Source organism: Chinchilla lanigera, unplaced genomic scaffold (assembly GCF_000276665.1).
Source record: "Chinchilla lanigera isolate Chin_1 unplaced genomic scaffold, ChiLan1.0 scaffold00133, whole genome shotgun sequence".
In the NCBI taxonomy this organism is placed as follows: domain Eukaryota; kingdom Metazoa; phylum Chordata; class Mammalia; order Rodentia; family Chinchillidae; genus Chinchilla; species Chinchilla lanigera.
The window spans coordinates 359,682-385,256 of NW_004955534.1; the positions used below are offsets into that span (position 1 = coordinate 359,682).

At 45.5% G+C, this 25,575-nt stretch overlaps 1 protein-coding gene and 2 long non-coding RNA genes across 11 annotated transcripts in view; 1 reads left to right on the forward strand and 2 right to left on the reverse strand.

Annotated features, from left to right (window-relative positions):
* The window catches only part of Sept6 (septin 6), a 75,109-nt gene extending 52,991 nt beyond the window's left edge, over window positions 1-22,118 (forward strand). The window contains exons 6-11 of one of the 7 annotated variants that reach the window (XM_013507703.1): window positions 2,334-2,430; window positions 5,573-5,741; window positions 8,739-8,871; window positions 11,857-12,047; window positions 13,915-13,976; window positions 17,764-18,508. In XM_013507703.1, the coding sequence (XP_013363157.1) occupies window positions 2,334-2,430; window positions 5,573-5,741; window positions 8,739-8,871; window positions 11,857-12,047; window positions 13,915-13,976; window positions 17,764-17,957 (846 nt within the window). In that variant the 3' untranslated portion in view covers window positions 17,958-18,508. The other 6 variants (XM_005410438.2, XM_013507704.1, XM_013507705.1 and 3 more) reach the window with 6 other exon arrangements.
* On the reverse strand, window positions 11,934-20,152 carry LOC106147256. 2 transcript variants are annotated; one of them, XR_001232052.1, is made up of 5 exons: window positions 19,895-20,152; window positions 16,332-17,372; window positions 15,404-16,242; window positions 13,541-13,750; window positions 11,946-12,021 (listed from the first exon to the last, which is right to left on the reverse strand). It is a non-coding gene; the product is annotated as an uncharacterized LOC106147256 (long non-coding RNA). The 2 variants fall into 2 exon arrangements; XR_001232051.1 differs by lacking the exon at window positions 13,541-13,750 and having other exon boundaries at window positions 11,934-12,021.
* Window positions 20,183-25,575, reverse strand: part of LOC106147257 — a 14,077-nt gene continuing 8,684 nt past the window's right edge. The window contains exons 3-4 of one of the 2 annotated variants that reach the window (XR_001232053.1): window positions 23,257-23,397; window positions 20,183-20,219 (exon numbers count right to left, since the gene is read on the reverse strand). This is a non-coding gene — a long non-coding RNA (uncharacterized LOC106147257). The remainder of the gene's footprint in view (window positions 20,220-23,256; window positions 23,398-25,575) is intronic. The other variant, XR_001232055.1, reaches the window with a different exon arrangement.

Genomic DNA, 25,575 nt, shown 5'->3' on the forward strand with positions numbered 1-25,575 from the left:
TAAAGTGCTCACCTTATCAGCTGCTTGGACCCTGTCTGGGTTATTTTTCTTGTTGCTGAGACAAAATTCTGGACACCCTAAATTAAGGAAGGAAAGGTTTATTTAGCTCACAGTTTGTGGAGGTTTCATTTTGAGATCAGCTGGCTCCAAGGCAGGGTGGCAGGGCACAGGGGCAAGAGTTCCAGGCAGTAGAAGACAGCAAAAGCCACAAGAGTGAAAGGAGGAGGGGAGAGCACCCCTCTTTTCCTCCCTTATATTATAAACAGGCTACCACCCCCTAGGGCCGGTGTATGTAGTACTCACATCATCTGGGTGCCCTCCTCTTGCACAAGATGAGGATGTTCACAAAGTGAGGACCCTGGTTCCCTGCTGAGTTGCTTAGTTGAATTTCTAAACTTCAACCATTACAGCCCGCATAAGTGGGAGCAGTGGGAAAGCCAGGGGTGTGCTTTGAAATCAGAGACCCAGATCCCACATCTAGCTCTGCCCTTAGTGCTGTGTGCCTGCTGGTGGGCCACTGAGCCCCCTGGGCCTCATTGCCTCATCTATACAATGGAGATAACAAGACTCCCTCTCCCTTCATGTTCTTGGGAAACTCAGTGAGATACACAGTGTAAAGCACCTGGTACACAGTGCGTCGCGCTTAATAAATTGCTTCTGGGGGCTGGGGATTTAGCTCAGCGGCAAAAGCGCCTGCCTGGCAAGCGGAAGGTCGTGAGTTCGGTTCCCGGTACCGGAGAAAAACCAAAAAAAAAATAAATAAATAAATTGCTTCTGTCCATACTAATTCTACAGTTACTAACACTGGTAGTACAGTTGCTGCTGTCTGTTCTGCAATGTCCTCTCCGGCTCACCATGAAGTTAGTTATACCCTCCTTTGTGTTCCTTGAGCCTTGAGCCTCACTTTACAACCCTGACGGACTGCCTTGCCATTACTCGCATGCCTTTCCCCACTGTACCCTGGTACTGTCCATGAGCAGGCTCTATACTTCTTCAGCCTTGCACTCACCTTCATGCCCAGCACGTAGTAGAAGCCCAGTGACTGTTTGCAGACTAGATCAACGAGCAGATGGGCAAAAATATCTGAGACTGGGGCCTGTTGCTGCGAGCTGGCTAACTAAGAAGGATCATGTCACTGGGCTTGTCATTTGTTTGTGTAAAGACCCGCCTGGACTCAGCTGGTCTGTAAACATTTAGTCAGCCATTCCATTTGGCCAGTGGTGACTTGGCACTTATAAATTGGCTCATTCCCTGAGCATTTCCTAGTCCCCACACGGTCACCTGGGGGGAGTTCCCTCTTCTCCAAGCACAAAGGATTCCTGCCAGCCAGACCCTGCTCCTCATCTCCCCTGCAAGCACCACACTCAGACCTTTCTCTATGGTTCGCCTTTCTTTCCTCTCTCCTATTCCACTAGTCCCGCCACTGCCACTCGAGGGGGATTTATTAATCACCTATGATGTCTAGGGCACCAGACCATACTCTAAGCCATGGGTCACATATTGTCTCTTTTTTCTTTCTGAGACAGGGTCTTGCTTTGTAGTTCAGGCTGGCCTTGAACTCCCTATGTAGTCCAAGCTGGCCTGGAACACCCTATGTAGTCCAAGCTATCCGAGAACTCACTGCAATCCTCCTGCCTCAGCCAAGTGCTGGAATAGTAGGTGTGTGCCACCATGCCATATTGTCTTATATGCTTGCAGGTGTGTAATTCAGGTTTCTGCAGCATGACTATCAGTTCCCAGAGGGTGAGGGAGTGTGTCTTCACTAAAATAGAAAGGAGCATAGGCACGGCAGGTGGGTGATACCTGGTGACTTGCCCGCAAGGCACCTCACCTCAACATGCTCTTGTTCCAGGGAAGGACTAGAGCAAGGGCAGCGTGGCTCAGCCAGCCATGTGGCTCGTCCTCAGGGATCTTGAGCTCTGGGAGGAGGAAGGGCCATTGATCACAGCCTTCTCTGTCTCCCTTATCATATCTGTCCACACCCACCTCCCATCCCATTCCCAAGGCTTGTCCCTCACTGCAGCTCCCCTGAGGGAACAGTTTGCTAATCTGTGTGTCTGCTTATTATTCTGCTTATTTTCTGTGTCTGCTCCCTTGCATTTGACTTTGTCATTCTCATCTACTGTGAGTTTCGGAGCAGAAGGAGCTAGGAATAGGCTTCTTGTTCCCACGTGGTTGGCTCAGGAGCCTAATCAGTGCCTCTGGCTGATGACAGCAGTGAGTGACATTGCACAGTGAGGGCCCAGGGCCCCAGAGATGGGCAGCAGTTGTGTTGTGGGATGCGCAGTGCCTTTCCTCTGCAGCTCTGAGCATTTGTTTGCCTTCTGTTTCAGGCCCACCTGCCGTTTGCTGTCATTGGCAGCACGGAAGAACTGAAGATAGGCAACAAGATGATGAAGGCACGGCAGTACCCCTGGGGCACCGTGCAGGGTGAGTCCCTACCACATGGGCTGCACTCCGACAGCCCCTTCTGTCTGCCTTTTTGCCTCTCCCAGCCGCTGTAGGACACATCTTTAACTTGTCCCAGCCTCTGTTCATTCAGTTTGGGTCTCAAATGGCCATGGGGATCATTTGCAGGCAAACTCTGGCTCTCCACCTGGGTCCTCTGAGGGGAGCCCACTCCCTTGTCTCTAGTGGAGAAAGCACTCCTAAAACATAAGCAAGTGGATTTAGAGTGAGGAAGGAAGGAGTGTGCAAGAAAGCATGTGTGACAGCACAGGGGATGTGCAAGAATGTGCATAGCAGTATTGTTCAACATGACAAGTAATTAGAAGCAATCCGCACATGTGCTAAAAATAGACTGGGTAAATTGTGAAATAGCCATAAATGAAATATCAAATGGCAGTCAAATTAATAAACTGCAGTTACATCTCCATAAGTGAGTCTCAGAAACATAATGTTGAACTCAATAAATCAGAGAATAATAATATAATGTAGGATTGCATTTTATGAATTAAAGTAGGCAAAACTAAAGATCCTGTATATATTTTTAGAAATTCATACATAAATGGTAAAACTATAAAGGAAAGAAAATGAGTGATAAACCCCAGTCAGGACAGTGGTTAAGACTCATTGCCAGGAGAAATGAGCATGGGATTGGACAGGGGCATGAAGGGGCTTCTAAAATACTAGGAATATTTCACCTGGGTTGTAGAAACATCAGTGTTAATTTTTAAAAATTCTTTAAATAGCACATTCACATTTCATGTATTCTTCCATAAATAGAATTGCTTCATAATATAAAGTGAATTAGATAAACCTGATGTGGTGGCACATACCTGTAATCCCAGCTACTTGGGAGGCTGAGGCAGGAGGATCACAAGTTCGAGCTCAGCCTTGACAACTTAGTTCAAGCCCAGCCTTGGTAACCTTGTCTCAAAGTAAAACATAAAAAAGGACTTGCGGTGTAGCTCAGTGGTAGAGTGCCTCTGGATTCTGATGCAGTGTGACAAAAAAGAATAAATAAACAGATATATGTGCACTGGAGAACGTTTCTTGTGTGGTCTGCATGACACATGGGGCTAGTTGGTGTAGTAGGTAAGACAAAGCCTAGGATATTGCCATGGGTGGAAGAGGTCTCTGGTCCTTAGGGTCTATAGATTGCAGGGACACTGTGTGACAGGGTGGCAGGTTCTTTGTAAACGCACTCCTACCCTCAGGAAAACAAATGGGGGTAGGTCCACACCACGTACAAAGGCTGGCATGTTTTAGGGTACACCAGAGACCCACTGTTGGTAGCTGGAGTTTATTTTCTTTAAATTTGTTTTGAGGTACTAGGGCTGGAACCCAGGGCCTCCTGCATGCTAGGCAAGTGCTCTACACCGAGCTACATCTCAGCTTTTCCATAGGTAGGACAAGACTAAGTACAGAGCTATGGTAACTTTGGCTCTTCTCTGCCACTTGCAACTGGGGATGCCCCCTTAGGAACATGGGTAAATGCTCCCTGGGCCAACAACCCCCCTCTGGGAATGAATTTGTGGGCTAAGAGACAGCAACCTAAGGTGAGAGGAAAGAAGCCAGCAGATGTGGTTCCAGTGATTTCCTCTAGCTGGGTTTTTTGAAAGGTTTTGTTGCAAATCTGAGCTTGACTGTTCATTTCGAAGGAAGCTGTATGTTGCTTGGACAGCCTGCAGAGGACTTGTATTCAGACCGCCTGACTGACTACCAGGGATCGCTGTCTAGAGATGGAGGAGCAAATAGCACATAGCATGGTCCTGAGAAGTTGCCCTCAGGTGGGCACATTCTGTGACAGTGGGGGGTATCCTAAATGCAATGGGGATTATGCAGAGGGGTTATGTGGGCCCATTTGGGCTTTGGAAAGATTCTTCTGATGACCACAGGCCATCTACTGCAATCATGCCCAACCCTGTCATCAAACTCGCTCCCCTGTGTAACCTTACTACTGTCTCCCCTGCAAGACGGAATCTGTGGTGACTGAGCCTATCCATCATCTCAGACGTCTCAGACCGACCCTACATGGTCAGGCTAAACACCACCACCCAGCACACTGGTGCCACGCCTGTGGACACCCTCATAGAGCCCTGCTTGCGACCTTCTATTTTGGCCAGAAATCTACTCTCCTGTGATTTAGTCCACATCTCTGTTATTCTTAACCGCTGCCCAAAATACAGACCTTTACCATGTGCTGTCGCGGTGGAGGCTCGTTTATTCACACTAGAAAGTGGAGTCTACTTTCTCCTGGCCATCATTGCTGCTGTCAGGCCATTATCCACCCTCCGCTGACCTCTTTGGGAGCCTCTGCTGTCCAGATGGGCCACACTGTGGGCCACCCCTTCTTGTCACTATCATTTATTGATATCCTATTTCTTTCTCCCTATCCTTTAGAGACTTGGTCACTTGGTCATAGCCATTACCCCTCCCCTACATTGCCTAGGTTCAGATCCTAACTCTGCGACTCACTAACTATACAACCTTGCCCTGCCCCATAGAGGTCTGCCTGGCAAATGCCTGTTCTTCCTCCCAGAGCCATCTAGGGGCTGTCTCTTTGGTGAGGCCTGTAGTCTCCCAGGAGTTTGGAGTTTGGAGTTTCTCTTCTGGGCTTTCGCTGTAACTCAGCTATCCTTCCACTTTTGTAATTTTTGCATTGTATTGCATTTATTTATTTGTATTTATTCCATGCAACTATAAGCTTCCAAGAGCAATACTTCATGACTTTGTTTCTGAATTCCCAGGGCCCCCATACAATACTGGGAATAGAGGTTACACAAATATTTATTGGACGGGTAGACAGATGCTTGGATATGCATGTGCTGTCTGTTCACGAAAGGATGCAGAGCAGACATTCCTGTGAGGGTCTGATTGGTGAATTGGGGTTGAGAGGCTTTTGAATCCTTAGATAATTTTTACAATATTGCAGCTTTTCACTACTGCCATTTTATAACTTTTCATTTCCATTTTCAGTAGAAAAGTGAATAAGGAGATAAATTCCCAGGCTCTATACGGCCAATTACAAAGTGATGTCCCTGTTAGGCTTTTGCCTCATAGCGTCCATTGCTGCTTCTGCTGGCCTTACTTTCAATATACTTTCACTATTCCAACCCCTGCCGTGCAGTTGAAAACGAGGCCCACTGCGACTTTGTGAAGCTTCGGGAGATGCTGATTCGGGTCAATATGGAGGATCTTCGGGAGCAGACCCACACCCGGCACTATGAGCTGTACCGCCGCTGTAAGCTGGAGGAGATGGGCTTCAAGGACACCGACCCTGACAGCAAACCCTTCAGGTACCGCTCCCACCAGGCCAGGATAGGCCAGGCCAGCTTGGCTCAGCCACCCAGGTGGTGGGGAAGCCTTTTCCTCTGAGAATCGACCGGGAGGTGAGACGAGGGTGCTAGCTATGGCGGCAGGGGTAACCCGCCAGTTCTGCTGCCCTTTCCCTCTCAGCCTCACACACCTACTAGGAGGACTGCGTGGGGAGGTGGTAGCGAGGGAAGGGATGGGACCTAGAGAAGCAGCATGGAGTATCTCTCGCTGCCCCTCACTCTACACACACCAACCTGAGTCAGCTGTGCTGGAGGGGAGCCCTGGGAGGGGACCCTGTTCCACAGAGTGGCAGTTAGTAACTGTCCTCTGCCCCACTTCCTTCATCAGGCTCCTGCTGCCCAGGCAGTTTTCTTCTAACTGTCCTTTAACCTCCTCCCCATTCTCAAAAGCAGACAGGAGGGTGGAGGAGCAGCTCAATGGTAGAGCACTTCCTTAGCCTATGTGAAGCCCTGGGTTCCACCCCCAGCACTGCAAGAACAACAAACAGAAAACAAATAAAAAACAACAAGAAAGGGCCAGGTAGCAGCCCCTTTGGGACCAAGTAAATAGGAGTTACTTTCCCTGTGTTGATGCACACAGCCTCATCATTTGCTGTCCTCAGTGTTTGCAATTCAAGGGCAAGTTGTGTTCTGGCCACAGGATACAAGTAATCATTGACATGTTTCTCAAATCAGAATATAAGATGCTTTCGGAGAAGGAAAATGTGTTTTAAATCAGTTTATTAAGCAGATAGGAGTGACAGACTGAGTTGACGCACATCTGATCTCTATGTGTGAGAGGTAACATAAGCCCTACATTTAGTGGCTTGCTCTCCTTTCAGGAAATGTCAGGCATCAGTAAGTGAGTGAGGGGGATGTTTGTGGGCACAGAGGAATTTCAAATGGTCTGTGAGGTCCCACAGTACCTGTTCACAGTGGAAAGCTGGCTTGGGGCAAAGCACGGCTGGTCCTTTGGGGCTGCTGCTTCAGCCGGGCAACCTTACGGCCCTGCAGGGACAGGTACGGTGAGGGCCACAGCAGCACCTGGGCTGGAGGAAGCTGTGCATGTCTCACTCGTGGGAGCCGCCTTAGCTGTTCTTCTCCTTGCCTCTGGCAGCTGTTAGCTGCCTCAGTGGAGGAGGAGATGAGCCTCTAACTGGCCATTTAGTCCCATCCGATTGTCCTTGGCTCCATCCTCCATACCTCTGTTCCTGAATCTTCATCCCTTTCAGTCCTCCTCCGAGGGCCCCTTTCCACCTTCCCATCCTAAGAAGCCCCGTTCGCCCTGCTCATCCTCACAAGCCTCTGCCTTGTCAAGCAGCCAGGCCCTGACAGGAAAGAGAAATAGCTGTTCTGTGTTTACCAGCCTCCTTCCTGCTCTCTCGTTTACTTCTTTAGCCAGTGTGGGCTGGCTTCTTCCCCCAGCTCTCCACAGCAGCACGCACAAACTTTGGGCCAGTGTCATTGTGACCTTTGAGTCCCGTCGTCTTTGACCTTAATGTGCTACACTTAATCCTAATCCCATTGCCTCCTTCTTGCACTACTGTCTGGCCTTGGCTTTCCTAGGACTGGCCTGGCTGCCTTTATCCTTCTCTCTCCCTCTCCTCTCGCTCTTCCTTCTCAGCCTTGTTTGCAGGTTCATTTTCTTCAGCTTACTTCTTTAAATGTTCCTAGGGTCTCTGCTCCTCTCACTCCCTATTCTCTTTGCAGCTGCTTCTTCCTCCTTTCATAGCCCTCAGTATCACCTGGAAGTAGATGACTCACAAGCTAAAAATCTTACTTTTGAGCTGTGAGCCCATTGATCCACCTATATACTAGCCATATCCACTCAGACATCCCATAGAGGCCCCACCTTAAATTTGACTATTCATGGTCAGATTCAGTTCTTTCCCCTTGAGCGTTCTCCTCCTCCAGTGATCCCCATTGCACTTGACAGTACCACCATCCACTTGGGTATCCGAGCCAAAAGCTAGAACCATCTTTGCCTCCTCCCTAGTCTTGCTTCCCTACTGTTTCTGCAGCTCCCGCCATTCCATCATCCCTTCACATGAAGAGCCCGCCATTTTGTACAGAAATTGTTGGACAGTATCTCCTGCACAAACGGCCAGAGTGCTCATGCTCACTTTCTGGTTGGACCCAGTCAGTCCTGCTTAAACCCATGCAGTGGGTCTGCGCCTGTATCTTTCACAGGGCATCTAAAGCTTGCCTTCTCCTGCCAGGCTCCAGAACCTCCCCTCCCACTCCTCTTCAACGTACACAGTCCTCTCCAGCCAAGTTGAGCCACGCTGGCTCCCCAGGCACCATTCTCTCCCCACATGCACCTTCACACACACTGCCCTCCCGGGAGCCCAGTTCCTCCTCTTCCTCATCCGGCTAACTCGTTTCTTGAAATGTAAATCCCGGACAGGGGCAGGGGCCCTCAGCCCAGGCAGCTCCCACTAGACTGTTGAGTTCCTCAAAGGCAGGCATGGGAGCTGTTGACTATAGATGCTGAGCAACTAGAAAAGTATCAGTACTGGGTCTAGCACAGGGTGGAGACTCAGAAAGTGTTGGTTGAAGGGGTGAGATAGTGCAGGCAGTTTCAGAACCAGGGCCTGGCAGTACAGCACAGTGGGAAGGCCCGGATGAAGAAACAGGAGACGCAGCTTCTGGTCCCAGCGCTGCCTCTAATTAGCTGTGTGTCTTCAGTGAGTCACTTCACCTCTATGAGTCTCAGGTTCCTCATGTGTAAAGTGAGAGTATAGACCCAGATTTCTAAGTCTCTCCAGTTCACCAGGGTTGCCCCATGCCCCTCAAGCAGCCCTGTGATCCTGCTGTCATGTGCCAAGGAAACTGCGCACCACTTTGGCATTCTGTTTTCACCTTCTCTGTCTGAACTGCGGAAAGGAGGATGTGGAGCTCAGGGGAAGATGCTTGGGGCCAGTTTTCATTGATGAGGAGCCAGTGAGTGTGAAGGAATTAACTTGACCATGTTTACAGTTTACAGGAGACATATGAGGCCAAAAGGAATGAGTTCCTAGGGGAGCTGCAGAAAAAAGAAGAGGAGATGAGACAGATGTTTGTCCAGAGAGTCAAAGAGAAAGAAGCGGAGCTTAAAGAGGCAGAGAAAGAGGTAAATATGAGCCAGGGTGCGGGCAGAAGGGTTACGGAGGCTAAGCTTGCATGGAAGTCCGTGGCAGGGGCTTTGGCCTTGGGCAGGGGACTTGCAGCCTTAGGCAGGAATGGGCCACAGAAGCTGGCTGGCCAGGGGTACTAGGAAATCTGTCTTCCTGATCCTTCACTCACCAAGGTCAGGATGTTTTCCCATCTTGTATTAATTTTCTAGAGTCTCTCCATCCAGTATGGTAACCAGTAGCTGCGTTTAGCTGGCTCAGTTGTTGTGAGTTTTTAAAGTATTTTAAATTGACACATAATAATTGTATATATTTATGCGGTACCACATGATGTTGGCATATATGGCAACACCGTGGAATGATTAAATAAAGCTAGTTAACAAATCTATCACTTCATATGCTTATCATTTTTGTGGTAGAAATATTAAAAATCTATTTTAGCAAATTTGAAATACACAATAAAATAAATGTATTATTTGCAGAAAAGGCATTGAACCCAGGGTCAGATGTTCAAATGACTCTATCACTGAGCTACATCCCCGGCTCTCTTTTGTTCTTAATATGAAACTGGATTTCATTAAGTCACCAAGTTGCCCAGGCTGGGCCTGACCTTAAGATCCTCCTACACCAGCCTCCAGAGTTCTGGGATTATAGGCATGTGTCATCACTGCCGGCTAATATACAGTAAAATATAAAACTCAGTTCCTCTCAGGCACATTTCAATGCTCACTCCTCGTGGCTGCTCTACTGAACAGCACTAATACAAAACATTTCCAGCAATACAGAAAGTTCTGTAGGTCAGCACTGCTAGAGTCAAGCCCTTGCAGTCAGGTGCAGGCTGATTAGTTTCCCCGTCCTGGGAATCTGGAGCTCTGTAGGGGTAACTGATGATTTTCTAGGCTGACCTGTCCCACCCTACCTTCTATGATGGCCATGAGGAAGGCTGGTTCCAGATACTCCTGAGTAATTTGCTGAAACCTAAAATAGCAACTGCTGGGGCATTTTCGATTCACTTGGATATTCGGTTCTATTTCAGGGTTAAGGAAACGTCCGTGTAGCTCTAGTGAAGTTTTAAAATGAGGTTTTATGGTCCTGCTTAAATACTTGCAATTACTCCTCTAATCCATGGCCTTGCTTCCAAGGCCCCAGATTAATTGTCATAAGGTATAGTTTTGGTCATGTCAGCTGCTGCTTTACCTTTCTGGGCCTTAAAATGGTCAACTGTGAGGAAGGGAAGCAGTTAATTACTTCCCAAGTCTTCTCACCTTTAATGTACTATGACTCTTGAGGGTTGTCACCAAGGCCTGTGGCAAGGTTATTGATTTGATTTCAGTTTCACTTTTAAGGAGAAAACGATCACCCAGCACCTTTAGGAGGAGAGGCCATGGGGGTCTCAAAGATAAATGAATCAAAGTTGCAGTGAAGTAAAGCAGGGTGAAAGCAACTGATGGGCAGCCCAAGTGATGCCCCTACCCCACATGACTAGTAAAAGCTGGCTTGGACGGCAAGCCTGTCATTCCCCCTACCTTACCGGTGATAGTCCCACATACCCACAGGAATCAGGGCATTGACCTTCTTTTTATGCACTGCAAATGTTACAGAATCCTAAATTCTCTCTTGAATCCTCAGAAGAAGGTGAAACTATGCTCGGTCTGCTCTTTCTGGTCAGGGGAGTTTACACATTCTAGTTGGTGACCATCTATGCCTCTTGCCCAAGATCGATTTATCACAATGAGTGCCAGAACACACTTACTTTCTTTGGGTCTCTGGTATTTTCAGGACAAGTTAAGCCTTCCCTTTGGTTAACACTGAGTTGTGCACACTTACTCCATTTCCTTTGACCAGCTTTGCTACTGCTGTAGTTTTCTCTGTGATCCATAATGAGCCTTCCCGATTGCAGGGGATAAGAAAGGGCTGAAACTGTGGCAACTCAGCAGCTTAGCAAGACCTTATTTCAAAATGCGAAAGAAAGAAGGGAAGGAAAAAAGAAAAGAAGGAAGGGAGGCAGGAAGAAATGGAAGCAAGCTGGGATGTGGAAAGACAATGGGTTCAATCCCCAGTACCACACACACACACACACACACACACACACACACACACACACAGGAAAGAAAAGGCAAGAGCTGCTTCCATGTTGGAAAAGCCGTTATACAATCCTGTAAAGACTGGTTTGACCTTGGGCAAGTGCCTTAATTTCTCATATCTTATGTTTCCTCACAAAATGGACGTCATGGCCAAGTACCGTGGTGCACGCCTGTAATTTCAGCACTTGGGAGTTTGAGGCAGGAAGATCACAAGTTCAAGGGCAGCCTGGGAAACTTAGTGAGACCTTTGTCTAAAAATAAGAAAATAAAAAGGGCTGGGAATGTAGTTCAGAGGTAGAACATTTGCCTAGCATGTGTGAAACCCTGTGTTCAATCCCTGCACAGCAAAAAAAAAAAAAAAAAAGATTGAAAATGAAAAAGGAAATAATAGCAGAACCTATTGATGAGATTGTTGTGACAATTAAAAGAATTAGTACATATCAGGTGCTTATCAAAGTCAATGTTGAGCTGTAGCTCAGTAGTAGAATATTTGTCTAGCATGCACAAAGCCCTAGGTTCCATTCTAGCACTTCATAAAAAAGTAATAATACAAATTATTTTTAAAAGTTAATACTTGGCCTGTCCTAAGCACTTGGTAAATGTTATAGTTTTATAAGTGGTATTATTATTAACCATGTAAAATAACCATGGGGATTCGTTTAAAAAATATTTAATTAGGCAAAACGTATTGTTCCTTTACTTCAGGAGCAGAGATTTTGAGATTAAAGTGACAGGCAAGAGAAGCACTCACAGCATGGTGCCCTTTGGTACTGTCATGGTAGTGCCTGGCAGAAATGTCTCCTGAGGTCCTGGGGTCCTTCCATTCCGCCAACCCTGGACTGGGCCAGACGGGGGGCTGCTCATGGAGAATGCTACAGTCTTTTTTGGCTTCCTTGTCAGCTGCATGAGAAGTTTGACTGTCTAAAGAAACTGCATCAGGATGAGAAGAAGAAGCTGGAGGACAAGAAGAAATCTCTGGATGATGAAGTAAATGCTTTCAAACAGAGAAAGACGGCGGCTGAGCTCCTCCAGTCTCAGGGTTCCCAGGCTGGAGGCTCACAGACTCTGAAAAGAGACAAAGAGAAGAAGAAGTAAGTAGCAGGCTGCTGTGGGGTGGTGGGCTTCTTGCTGCTCCTGCTGCTCATCCCCCTGGGGCAGGACCTGGAGGCTGAGGGGCCTGAGGGCTGATGGCCGGGTGTGAGCTGTGGGCTGTTAGACTAATCTGAGGACCTGTACCTAGTCTCAGTGTCCCCCGGGCCCTTTGGATTCCCTGAGTTAGGGCTGCTGAGAGTGGAGTAGGTACATGGTCTGAGAGGCCCAGCCCCTCTGGCTTACATAGGAAAGCCCTGCAAACATGGGGGTGGGGATGGAGGAAGGGAAAAGAGAGGAAAAGCAAAGGGAATGTGAGAGTACATGGAAGGAGGAAATGAGCAGTGCAGAGGCATAAGAAAAAGAGGGACAAAAGGAAGGGCACAGGGAAGGTAGTGGAAAAGAAAGAGAACCCTTTCACAGAAGCTTCTGGAGCTGGCACTGGCCCTGATGTGGCATATAGGCCCGCCTGCCGGTCCTGTGTCCAAGGTGGCTCACCTCTCCCAGCCCTCGCCGAGCCTCAGTTGTCACTAGGTGTGGCCAACAGAATTTACCTGCTACCACTGAAGGCCGCAGCCTCGGCCTGATTTCCCACCCCTTTACTGTCTACCCCTGCTGGCTGCTTCACTGTGCCCAGCCCGGGGAACTGAGAGCTTACTGGGGAGCTTTCAGATGCCAGTGTCCTCCCACTACCCCATCCTTTAGCCAGAGGAATGATATTAAAACCAATCTATCTCCCCTGGTATTTGGGAAGGCAAGACAGCATCAGCTCCTGGTTACCACTGGGTCAGCAGCCTGGCCCCCACCCCCAGCTCTGCTCACTGAAGTTACCCATTCCTCATCTCAGAACCAGAGAGGAGAAAAGCACTTCCGTCCAGACCTGCTCAACACTAAGAAAATGTCCAGGGGTCCCCCGGTACTCTGCAGTTGTTTGCACACTGTGACTCACAGAACTCCCAGATGGAGGGTTTAGCAATGTCCTTACTAAAGGGTTCTTTGGCTCCAAAAGATGTCTGTGGGCTTTGCCTTCTGTTTTTAGCCACTTGTTTGTGGACTCAACTTTTGGATGCTTGCCAGAAGGAAGAAATATCTTCCTTTCGTCAATGCCTGGCTTATCACTTAGGAATAACACAGTGCCTTTGTACACTGTAAAATATTTTATATTTGAAAGCACTCAGTTTTGCCATCCAATTATTCACATTTGACTAACAAATGTGTAATTTGAACATTTTCACTAACTGGTCCAGAAATTTTCATTACTGAATCTTAACACTAAATGTCAGCTTCACTGATTAATTAACTTTTTTGATATTACTTCCCTCCACTGACCCCAGCCAGAAGACCCTGTATCGGGTGAAACCTCTCTCCATTCACCAGAAATATTTCGGATTGGTGACAGTGCCCATTCCTGAGATGGGTAAAATCCTTGCTGAAATGTGGCACCTCATGTTATTAGCAATAAGCACCTAACAAAGTAGCCTGTCCTTTTTCATACTTCCAGATGTACAAGTGGCCCCAGGTCTGGGCTCCTTATGTATTTCATGAAGAATCAGTGAACTTCTGGAAGAACCACTGTTAAACCTGTGCCACTCTGTTCCCATAGTGACGGTGGAGGGCTTCAAGCATAGAAATGGTGGTGGGAGCTGTTCTTGAGACGTGGTGCTTGGGTCTAATAGTCACATACTCAGAATTTCCTTTGGCTGGCCTTAAATAGATTAAGAAAGAGTTCAGTGTTTCAGAGGTTCCTACCAGTCCCTCTTCCCTCCTCCCCTCCCTGCTACTCCTGATCTCTCTTGACCTCTAACTCTTCATTGTTGGTGTCAATTCATAATATTTTATTTCTCCTCATGCTCACTCCATCTTCATCAGCTCTTACTGTTTTACAGTTAACTCTGCTGTTTGCTGCATGCTGCATGAGACCCAGGGTCCTGGTAAGCTTTATTAACTCTAAATAGAACTGGCAATGGCTTCTAGAACATATCTCCCCAAGCCCTGCACCCTCTACACACATAATCTAATTATAAAAGAAATGGCTTCACTGGGGTAGCTGGTTTCCTCTTGTGACTTCCGGTATGAAGAAATAGCCTGGCGTGGTTTCAAGTGTACATGGTGAATGCATGCCTGCCTGCCTGATCAAAGGGAGAATTTGCAGACTTCTGCTGCTAGAACAGCTAGGTAGCACAGGTGGATCCTGTGATCAAAATTTCAGGTTTCAAGTTGGGCAGTTTTTTCCCCCTAAAGAGCGATAATCATCACTTTCAAAATTAATTAACTGTGGTGACACAAGAAACCATCCTACATTTACAAGCCTGCTCCTGCAGTACCTCAGTCAGCATCGACCCTCAGGTTTGGGGATGGGCAGAGCCAATGGAAACTTGCGTCTCTCTTTTCCTCTGGTGGTTGTTTCTTATCTGAGGGGTTCAGGTTCTCCCATTTCCTTTGGCTGTGTACCTCCCCAAACCATAATCAAAGTGGAAGAAAATGAAGAGACTTCAGATATAAAGTCTTCCACTTGCCAGCTTCATGCAGACCTGCTAAGGAGGTAAGCAGATCACCTTTGCTAAGAAGTATTGCTGAAGGCTAGATGTTGTGTCTACAGAAGTAAATAAAGCAGTCACTGGAGTCACATAGCTTCTACAGAGACTGAAAGCAGTGATTATAGGGAGTTATAGGGAGAAACCAGTGATTAGGTACCTTTTATCTACTCTGCTAGATTCAGGTAGTAGACAAGGACTATAAATAATTTAAATTTAACATAATTGGCTCATTTATTATTTTTAAACTTTACCATGGCAACTCTCAAACGTAAAAAAATAGTACAATGCAGCCCCATGTACCTACAACCCTGCCACCAAATAGCTATCAATATATGTCCAGTCCAGCTGGGCATGGTGACATATGCCTGTAGTCTGAGTACTCTGCAAGGCTGAGGCAGGAGGATTGCAAGTTTGAGCCCAGCGTGGGCAATTTAGTGACTTAGTGATATACCCTGTCTCAAAATTTAAAAAAAAAATTATAAAGGGCTAGAGATGTAGTTCAGTGTCCAGTATCACAATCAAAACAAAACAAAAAATATATGGCTAACCTGTTTCATCAATTACACCCAACCTGCTGGATTATTATAGGGCAAAGCCTATATCTTTCATCTGTAAATAAGCTGGTATGTATCTCTATGCGATAATGACTATTAAAAATAACCACACACTATTATCATACCTACAAAATTAATAATTTGTTAATATAAAATGTCTAGTCAGTGTTTGAAATGCCCCAGTTAAATGCCTCATAAATGCCTTTTTACGTTTGGTCTGTTTGTGTTGGAGAATCTGGACTGTTGAGAAGACTTCTCCCTACTCACCCGTGCAGTTTATGAGTTAGACTGAGAGCTTGCTGTAAGTCACCAAACGGACTGCTGCAGCTATTGCATGGGGGACACTGGACAGCTGGTAAAACGTCCGCCTTTCAAGCAGATCCCAAAGAGGAAGTCCACAGAGGCTTCTGAAACAGAAGGCCCATGAAAGTGGACCAAAAGAAACCATCCTAAAAGGATAATGCAATGATTTACTATCTGGCTTACAGGCAAGTCTCAGAGCCCCTGCTAGCTGGCGAATTGAACAGCAGCTGTCCATTTAGGAAGACTATAAATTCCTAGAGTATCTGAGCACTGCTAAAGTCCCAGTACAAAGCAAAGCATCTGACACACAATAGGAGTGTAATTCTTGCAGCTTTTCATTGTTCCCCCAATTTCATCGAGGAGAGCAGGAAAGATATATTCTGGTGAATTTGATTTCAGTTAGAGTAGGTTTTATGCATGGCTTGACATGATTTCATTCAGGTTTTCCCTGAGTACGTCACTGTTAGTGGTCAGTCCTAAAATAAATTCTAGAAAAACTGTGATTAAAGGCACACTTTACAAGTAAGAGGCAATTGGTAGACTGCTGAACAGCCAACTCCAACACCAAGAAGACTGACTTTTCCTGGCGAGCTTCCCTGTAGTAGGCCACAAAAACATTTTTAAAGGAATGAAATCAGGGAAGGCACTGGCTTCCCAGGACCTAAGAGAAACAGAGGCAACTCTGTCCTCCCCAGAGCCTTCATCCGAGGAGTGGGTCACAAGGGCCACCTACAGCACAGGCAGAGGGAAGCTTACCGTTCCTCTCCAGCTTTGACCGTCCCTAAGACACTACTTGCAGCTGTCTGTAATTGTAAGAGAAATTCCTCTGTGACATAGTACATCCAGTTGTAGATACTATGTTAGTATACATAGTACATCCAGTTATAGATACCTGGTAGTTACTGGTCCTTGGAGTAAACAGCATATGGGTACACATCAAAATGTCACTGCATTTCCATGAAGGCGAGAATGTAGGTCATTGCTGTGTTTTTTAGGTTACGCTTCCCCCTAGGAAGCAGACAAAGAAGAAATTAAGAGGCAAGCATTCATATAACATTTACTGATTTCTTTTCAAAATGTTCTTCTATATAATATCTCATCTTTACCACAGTTCTGAGAGGTAGAGGAGGGAAGGATTTAAGGGACTTACTAAGGATCACATAGTGAGTTAGTGGCAGAACTACAACCAGAACATAGAGTTTCTCATTCCTGGTATAAACCGCATTCACCCGATGGGTGCATGTGTGTATCTATCTGTAAACTCCCTGTGTGTGTGTGTGTGTGTGTGTGTGTGTGTGTGTGTGTGTTGGAGGGTAGGTGTATTCACTTGGAGGAAATGAATCACATTTTCATTTATGCATATACTTTTCAGTAGCTATACTCCTCCAAATATTTAGTAGCCCTTATTTAAAGGGATAAATGTATTCTCTGGGTAATAAATGGGCTTAGCTCCACAGCCAACAAATTCTTGGGACACTGGCATGATGGGGAGAGTCTAGTTAAATGATTAAACAACTCTCACCTTAGTTGTAACACTTTCTTTGTGACCACAGGCAAGTCAGTTGATTTCTTTGTTTCTCGGTCTCTTCATATGGGCCATAGGGATGAATACTACTTGCCTTATTTATGACATAGGAATGAAGTTCAAATGGGAGAAAGGGGCTGGGTATACAGCTCAGTGGCACAGTGCCTGCCTGGCAAGCACAAGGTCCTGAGTTCGATTCCCAGTACCACTCCCCCCAAAAGGAAGAAAGGTCAAAGATCTATGTGAACACAAACCAATAATAGGCTTCCATAGTTCAGTTTTTCCAGTGACTGGGTCTGGACTCATCCACCAGACACTTCACAAACAGCTCTTGCCCCAGAGTACCAGCTAGCTGACTCGGCCTGCTCCAGAGGACACCTGAGTTGAAACCAGTCCCTTCTGTTTTCCCTGTGGGACAAAGAAGTACAGTGGCTAAGAGTCTGGTATTTTCTGCAGTGGCCCAAGGCCACTGGAGACTTGCTGAAAGTCTTCCTGCCACAGCTATCTGGGTTGAGGAGAGCATTAATCAGGACCCAGTAATTAAGAAGAGATTTTTAAAAGTATTTTTGTGGTTGTTGGACAGTTTGCCATCTAATGTCATTACTTCTGCCATTTAAGAATGGGGTACATGAGAGAGAAAGCGTGTTCCCAGGAGCCAATTCAGTAAAATCTTAAGACCATCTAACAGCTATATTCTAATTTATCCATTAGTCATGACGACCTAAACAATTTTCTTCTGAAAATTTTTTAGTATATTAATCTGTCCGTTTATTAACCCAACTTCTCTTTTCATTTTCAGTTTGGGCTTCCTGTAGACGCACCCTTTCCTGTGCAACAGAGCTGGGCCTCCCTTTCCCTAATTCCCCCTTAACATGTCTAGAGGGCCATACAAGCCCCGCCCTCCACTCTACTCTGGCAAAAGTTCATAGAAGCCTGAGGCTCAGAGGATGGTGTCTGGCCTCCAGTCGAGAAGCCAGCAGTTACGTGGCTTAGAGATGCAGCCCACCTCTCGGTCCCACTCCTAGCACCCCAAGCTGTCCACACCCCTCCTCATCTCCACCCCTACCGGACTGTAACATGTCACTGCTACTCCTCATCGCCAGCTTCCCAGTTCAGACTCTGAGTGCTGCTTGTTTCCCTGAGGTACTTGCATCCATCGTGGCTGGATAAGCACCCGTGAGCATGGCTGTCCCCTCAGTCTCCTGCCTCCCAGACCCCAGTCCTCCCTGACCTCTCTCTTAATCCTAGGAGTCAGAGCCCCTTCTCAGAGGGCTCTGAAGGGATGCCTTTTCCTTCTGGCTGCTTAGTTCAGCCCTCTGCAGTTTTCATTCACTCAGAGTAACTATACTCAAGCTGTGTTAAAAGTCAGTAACAAGTTTATTTATACCAAGCTCTTACCATAAAACACAACTGCTGGAGCAAATAGCATACGCTTCACCCCTCTTTATCTCTGGGTAGCCCACAGATGCAGAGGGAGAATAAACCTGAATACTGTTACCAGCCTAGAGTCTTGAGTAATAAAGTTACAGAACTCCGAGGGGTTTCAACATCTCCTTGGTCATTTTCCCGGGGCTCCCCGCCATACTAATGAGGTGGGACCAAACTGACTGGTCGAAGAATCCAGTGCTTAGGATTTGCAGGGATGAGTCTTCTGGTCTATTTGGTGACTGTGATAATGATTTTAATGTGCACTTTGCATATGTCCCCAATAAGAGGTGTGACTGTCAACTAGAGGAAAGAAAAGAGATGGTAGACCTTGAAAGGTTTTTAACCTTCTCTCTAGTCTAAGGGTTTGATATTTTTAAAATATTCCAGCCCTAATTTTTATAATGGGTCCCCTCTGAGAGTGACTTTGAGAGCCCCTTTGAAGTAGAAAGCTTCCATTGTCAGGGGCTTGAGTCACAATGGCCTTTGGCATTTGGCCAGCAACAGAGTGAGTGCTGGAGGCGACCTGGCAATGATCTGTGGCTAACAGCCGTCTCTCTGCCCTTCCTTTGCAGTAATCCATGGCTGTGTACTGAATAGTATCCCCTGCTACAGCTGGACTGGACTTCACTTAGCCTTTTAAGCGAAGGTTCCTATTCTAACTGACAGCTTTTCTTTGGGGTGTCAGGCAGCCGGGTCCCCCACCCCTGCTGTGTACTTCAAGCTCTACTTCTTTTTGAGTTGTGTGACTTGCTCCTGCCTCCCAGTCCCACTGGCACCGACCATGACCTTCATTTTTCTTTTTGAGGTTGTTTTGTGATTACTTCCTTTTAAAACACAGTCAAACAAGGCCATGCCAAATTCCCAGGCCTTTTTGAAGTGTTGAGAAAGGGGAAAGAATTACTTTCTTCAATCATGGATAATACCAGGAAGCAAAAAGTATAAAAAGTGAAAAGCAAACAAATGCACACACATTCTCTTTTCTTGTTGGCAAAGCACAAATACAGTTCTGATACTGGTATGTCTTGGTTGGTGATTCACTGGCTGGTTACTGGCCAAAGCATAAGACAGTGTCTTGGGAAAAATCCAGGTCAACATGGAGCATTTGAGGAGACCCTATGCTTGGAGGTAAAAACAAACCACCACCACCAACGAAACCCCCCACACTAAAACAAACCAAAAATCTCTTCAGATACTCAGCCAGTGGCTCAGAAAGTTATGGCTGTTAGGTCTCCTTGGGAAAGGCTTCTTGTTTGCAGTTTTGATGTTTTTAAATCCACCTTTCCTGATTACCAACCAGTAATCACCAGCCCTTGGATAATAACTTCCATTACAAACAGGAGGCCCCTTATTTGTATTTGTTTACAGATTACTTGTGGCTTGAGGATCTCAGAATATTTCAAAAGTATTAGAGCCACACAGTTTATGAGAGACCTTCAGATTTTACAGAAAAGAATTTTCTATAAAAGGGAGAAGATTTGCTTAGTAAGATAGAATCTACTTACTCCATACGAGGAATCTGAGCTCCAGAGAAGTGAAGGGACTTGCCCAAAGTCCAGTGCTGGTTCTTGGCTAAAGCCAGGCTAAATTCCACATCTCTAGATACCCAATCCATTTCCTCAAGGGAATCCATCTGTTTGTATATGTGCCTGGAAGCAGGATCTTTTGATGAAAACAGATAGTGAGTTGCTGGGAGTGGTGGTGCACATCACGTCTGTAGTCCCAGCACTCAGGAGGCCTCCGGAGGCAGGAGGATCGCTGTAAATTCGAAGCCAGCCTGGGATGCAAAGTCAATTCAAGGCCAGCCTGCACTGCATAGTGAAACCCTGTCTAAACAAAACAAAACAAAACAAAACAAAACAAAACAGATAGTGTTAGAGGACCCTTGAAGGTTTTTCCCCATAGGGAAAAAATTCTGAGGATGGGGCAGGTGGGGGTAAAGCCTCCAGGCCAGCTTTTTAATATAACCAAGTAGTGAAGTTGAGAGGAGTCTTCAGGGTGCCTTTTAGCCAGGATGCTTTCCTGTCAGTCTGGACGGGGCCCAGGCTAGTGTGCATTTAACTGGTGCCCTGGGTGATCTTTGTGGCCAGGGGAAGTTTGCTAAACAAAAATTTCACCTATGAATGAATATAAGGCCTTTAAAAGTCAATCAAGCCTATTAAAATATCCCCAATGCTTATTTCATTGGCTAGCTTTTCTCACTGAAGCTGGAAAGGATTTTTTTTCCTTCTTCACTGAAAAGGCTTTTTAATTAGTACAGTTGTTACCATTTTTAAAATACCCTAAGTTCTCTGGCTACTTTTGGTGAAACAAAACCAGTCATTAGAAATGGTCTGTGTTTTTATTTTTCCAGGCTGGAAAACCTTTCCTGAAACACACACACACACACACACACACACACACACACACACCCCTTCATTTCTCTCAAGCCAAGAAGTTTGCTTTTCCCAGCTGCAATTCGGATCACATTTTTTGTTTGTTTGTTTTAATCATTTGGCATTTACATATGGCTGTAGATATGTGCTTGTTTTTATTAAAACAAGAAGCTTTTAAATTGGTGTGTGGTGTTCTTCGAATCTCCTCAGCAGATTTTCTCTTGGTGATGACCCATCAGTGACCCCATTTCTAACCTGTCTTCTGAAGTTATAATCTCTGCTACCTCATGCTGCCCACTCCCCTCCCTATCTTTGAATGTCCTTTTTCTTTGGCTAATTTCATGTTCTCTTTCTCTTTCTCTCGCCCTCTCCAGCTTTTTTTAATCTTATCTTCAGCAGCTGCACTAAGTCTAAAGGAGAAGACTGCCATTATAGAAGAGTTAGGGCTCCATATTGTCTCAAACCAGAAACCAACCATTTCCCTCTCCCTTCAAACTGTGCACATAATACACACATAACACACTCAACAAATGTACATGTGTCCCTGTGTCCAGGAAAGAAGCTCTCTTCTGACTTACAAGGTATTTTAAAATGAAATGTCTTGTCCCAAACTAACAAGGCAGGAAAAGAATCATCAGAGCTGGAAAATGGACCAAATGTAATCTCAGAGAGACAACTACAGGACCACTCAGCCAAGTGTAAGTGACTGGGGCAGGAGACCTCAGCTGTGGGTGTGGAAGTGCTGTTTACAGGTTTTGTTTGAGTTTTATGCTTTTTTTTTTAAAGAACAATTCTCTCTTTCAATGTGTTGACTATCTTCGGCCACTATTAAACATTTCTGAATATGGAAGAGAAAGTTGAGTGATATTTGCATCTTCAGCATTCCCAGACCTTCAGCATTCCCAGGAGAAAAGAATATCCCCAGCAAGGGGGAAAATGGATCCATTATCTAATATTCAGGTGGAGAAAGGAGCCTAGAGCAAAATTATTCCATTCAAACTTCCAAGGCCATTTGAGGTTTCTGTTCAACCTGGGATCTGGAGGGAGAGTTTTGATGTTGATAAATCTGCCTTGAATTTAGCAGTTTAACTTCCATCAAAATACCATGTGAGATAGAACTCTAGCACCATCACCACCATGCTGCTGTCCAGTGTCTCTAGAGAGCCTCTTTGCATGTTTTCCAGAATCTGTTTGTTTTCCCTTTCTTCTCCTCTTTTTTTTTTTTTTTCCTTAAAGATGTGACCTTCCCGGGCTTTTCATTTTCCAAGAGAAATATCCCAGAACCAGCACTGTTTAGCTTGATACCTTTCTAATGTCCATGTCAGTTTTCAATAAAATTCAAATAAATACTAAATGGCTCTGTGGTGTGATCTTAAATCATTAGGTGACATGACTCCCCATGGCTTGGGTTTGTTTTACGAGAATGGGCAGTTGCCTTCCAAGTAGTTGCTTTAGGGGGCTCAGGGAAACACCATCAGCCCATGAAATGTTCCAAGGTGAGCGGCCATGTGCATTCCTTTCCTCACTCTGGGCCTTAAGTTCCGACTGGGGCAGGGTGGGTATGAGTGGTAAATCCTCTACTTTAACTGTATCAGAATGGGTTTAATCAGTTGAGCTAATTATCATAATAGACTGAGGAAGGAGAATAGTAGATCATATGGAACAAGATTCAGGTGAGTTTTAATTCTGGCTGGGAAAAAAAAACGCACTCTGTGTCTTCATTCATTTAATACTGTACTGTGAACATCCCCAAAATTCATGGATATGACTTCTTTATGCCTGGAAAAGCATTCTATAGATACTAAACAGTACTATTTTGTGTCTTTGAGTCTAACGGAAAGGGAAGTCTCCCATCCCCGCAAGCATTAAAGCGGGCAAGAGGAAGAACGATCAGATTTCAGAATTCTGATTGTGGCAGAGGTGGAGTTTCCTTTCTTCCGCTTCATTTCCCTAATAGCCTGATGCTAAAGGCTGGAGGAGCATGTTCACATCTTCTGTACGGAAGCCTGGAGGCCTCTGCAGGGTACCAGAGGAAACGACACTGGCCGGTCTCTGCGCAACTCGCACACTAGGGGGCAGCCGATTGAGGCTGTAATCTTCTGTGACATCACAGGAGCCGGTTCTGAATGCTGCGTAAAGACAGACCCCAGCCAGGCTGACTTGCTCCTGGGAAGCTGACCGGCAAGTGGTGTTAACAACTTCCCTAGAAAAGGAGACTATCAATGGCTCCTTTGTAGACCCACTATGAAGGCAACCTGAGCTAATGTAAGTAAGTGTAAGACCTGGGTGTTCAAGAAATAGGATCTCTTATTAAGGATGGAATTTTCCCTGAGAAAGTACTCACTTTAGGGTCCTCTAATCCAGAGTTTCTCTACCTCAGCACTATGTACATTTGGACCAAATAATGGTGTGGGGCTGTCTTATGTAACTATGTAGCAGCATCCCTGGCTTCTACCCACTAGATGTCAGTAGCACATCCCCACCCCACACACCTTTGACAACCAAAAATGTTTTCAGAATGTCTGCATGTCTCCCGGAGGGCAAAATCGTCCCATGTTGAGAACCATTATTCGAGTCCAAGGGTCAGCAGACTTTTTCTGTAAAGGACTGCCTGGTCAATATCCTCAGCTTTGCTGAAAGAGCAAATAAGATCCAAAATGTACAATAGATATTGTAAAATGGGAAGAAAAAAAGGAAAGAGAAACTGGATTGGGGGAGTGGAGAAAAGAAGGGAAAAGCAAAAGGAAAAAAATACATATATTGTCTTGGTTACTTTTTGCTCATTGCTGAGACAAAATACCTGATGCCCAGAATTAAGGAAGGAAAGTATTATTTACCTTACAGTTTGTGGAAGTTTCACACTATAATCAGCTGGCTCCAAGGCAGAGTGGCACATGGCAGAGGGCAATAGTTCATGGCGGTGAAAAATAGCAAAAGCAACAAGAGCAAAAGGGAGGAGCAGGTGGGAAGAACAAGATTCTTTCCCTTCCTTATATTTTATGCAAGCTACCCACCCCAGGGTGGGTGTAGCACTCACCCCAATAATCCCAGCATTGGACCATGGATCAATCAAAAACTAGAAGCCTGCCCCATGACTGCATGAGGCTTTAGAGGGACATCCAGACACAAACCATAACTTTCCACCCCTGCTCCCCCCAAAGACTCATGTACATCCCTTTATGCAGAAGACATTTTAGTCCATCTCTAAGAGTTGCCAAAGTCCTAACAGTTTCAGCATTGCTGAAAAGTCCAAGAACAAAAGGGAGGAGTGGCAGAGGGCAAATATTTATGGTGGAGGAAAACAGCAAAAACAACAAGAGCAAAAAGGGGTGGGGGGGAGTAGCAGAGAAGAGCAAACCTCTTTTTTTAAAATATTGTAAGCAGCCTACCCCCACGCAGGGGGCGTGTAGCACTCACATAATCTCCATGGCTTGCGCTTGCACAGGCTCAGGATGAATAAAAAGTAAGCACCCTGTCTCCCTGCTGAATCACATAGTTAACCTTTTAAGCTTTTTAAATTGACACAATGAACAACATCCCAGAAGAGTAAGGACATGTCTTTTTTACCCCAAGATGCAGAACTCTTGAGTCACTTAGCCAAACCTCTAGACTCCCCAAGTTGACACAACGTATCAACCATAACAATCCATCCCTTGTCAACTTGTCAACCAGACACATTTTTAAAACCAGTTTTTAGATATAAAGACATTATATTAGAACTATAATATTTTACTCCCCAAAGACTCATGTACATCTGTTTATGCAAAAGGCATTTAGTTTATCTGTAAGAGTTGTGAAAGTCTTAATAGTTTTAGCATTGCTGAAAAGTCTGTCTCACATCTCTTTTGAGATGTATAGCAAACTCTTAGTTGTGAGCCTCTGTATAAATGCAAAGGTAAATACGTTTAATATCCAATGGCACAAACAAAACATTATCATTTAAAAAGGTATAAAGAGGAATATAGAGCATTGGGACCAAAGCAAGTTTAAAAGTTAGCAGGGCTAACATTATGTCTTGTAGTTTTATGTTTAGCAGTTGAAGCAATCTGTAGCACATTGTGAGCTCTAAAGGGCTTGTATGACTGTACCTCTACGGCACTTTTAGTGCTTATAGCTCTCACAGCTTTTTGGGGGGGGCCCACTTTGGGTTTTTTTGCAGCTTTTTTTAGACAATCTATGTTTTTGGCTTTTTTAAACTTCTGAAGTTTTTATTGCACCTTTTGCTTTATATTTATAGCTTTATACACTGCCCTCTCAGGGGCACACTGCCTGGCCTCCCAGGCCTTTTTTTGAAATCTGGGTGGAAGCCTCTTTCACCTCCAAACTCTTGAATTTTGTATGCGCCTAAAACCAGCGCCACGTGAATGATGTCAATGTCTGCTGCCACCTGGAGCAGTAGCCAAGGTTTTTTTTTCCCTTGGCCATAGGGGTCAAGTGCCTGGATTGCTGGGCACTCTGAATCTAATTTTGAGGAACAAAAACTTTATGCTGCCACTATTTTGGAACCTGGTGCAGCCACTGCCGCCATTTTGGAACATGGCACTTTGCGGCTTTTTTTAAAAAGTAAAGTCTTTTACCTTAGCAGTTTTGAGGCTGCAAAGGGTGGAGATTTGTTGTTTTGTGTGATGCCCTCAGGCCATGGTTTTTTTTTTTTTTTTTAGCAGTGGAGATCTCCTCAGCTCTATCTTTTCAGTCTACAGCTTTATTGGAGCTTTTTTTTTTTTTTTTAATTCACTACATTTTAAATTTGCTGGGCTCTTTGCTCTTGATTTTTAACATAAATCCCCAACAATAGCCATGCCACTGCCACA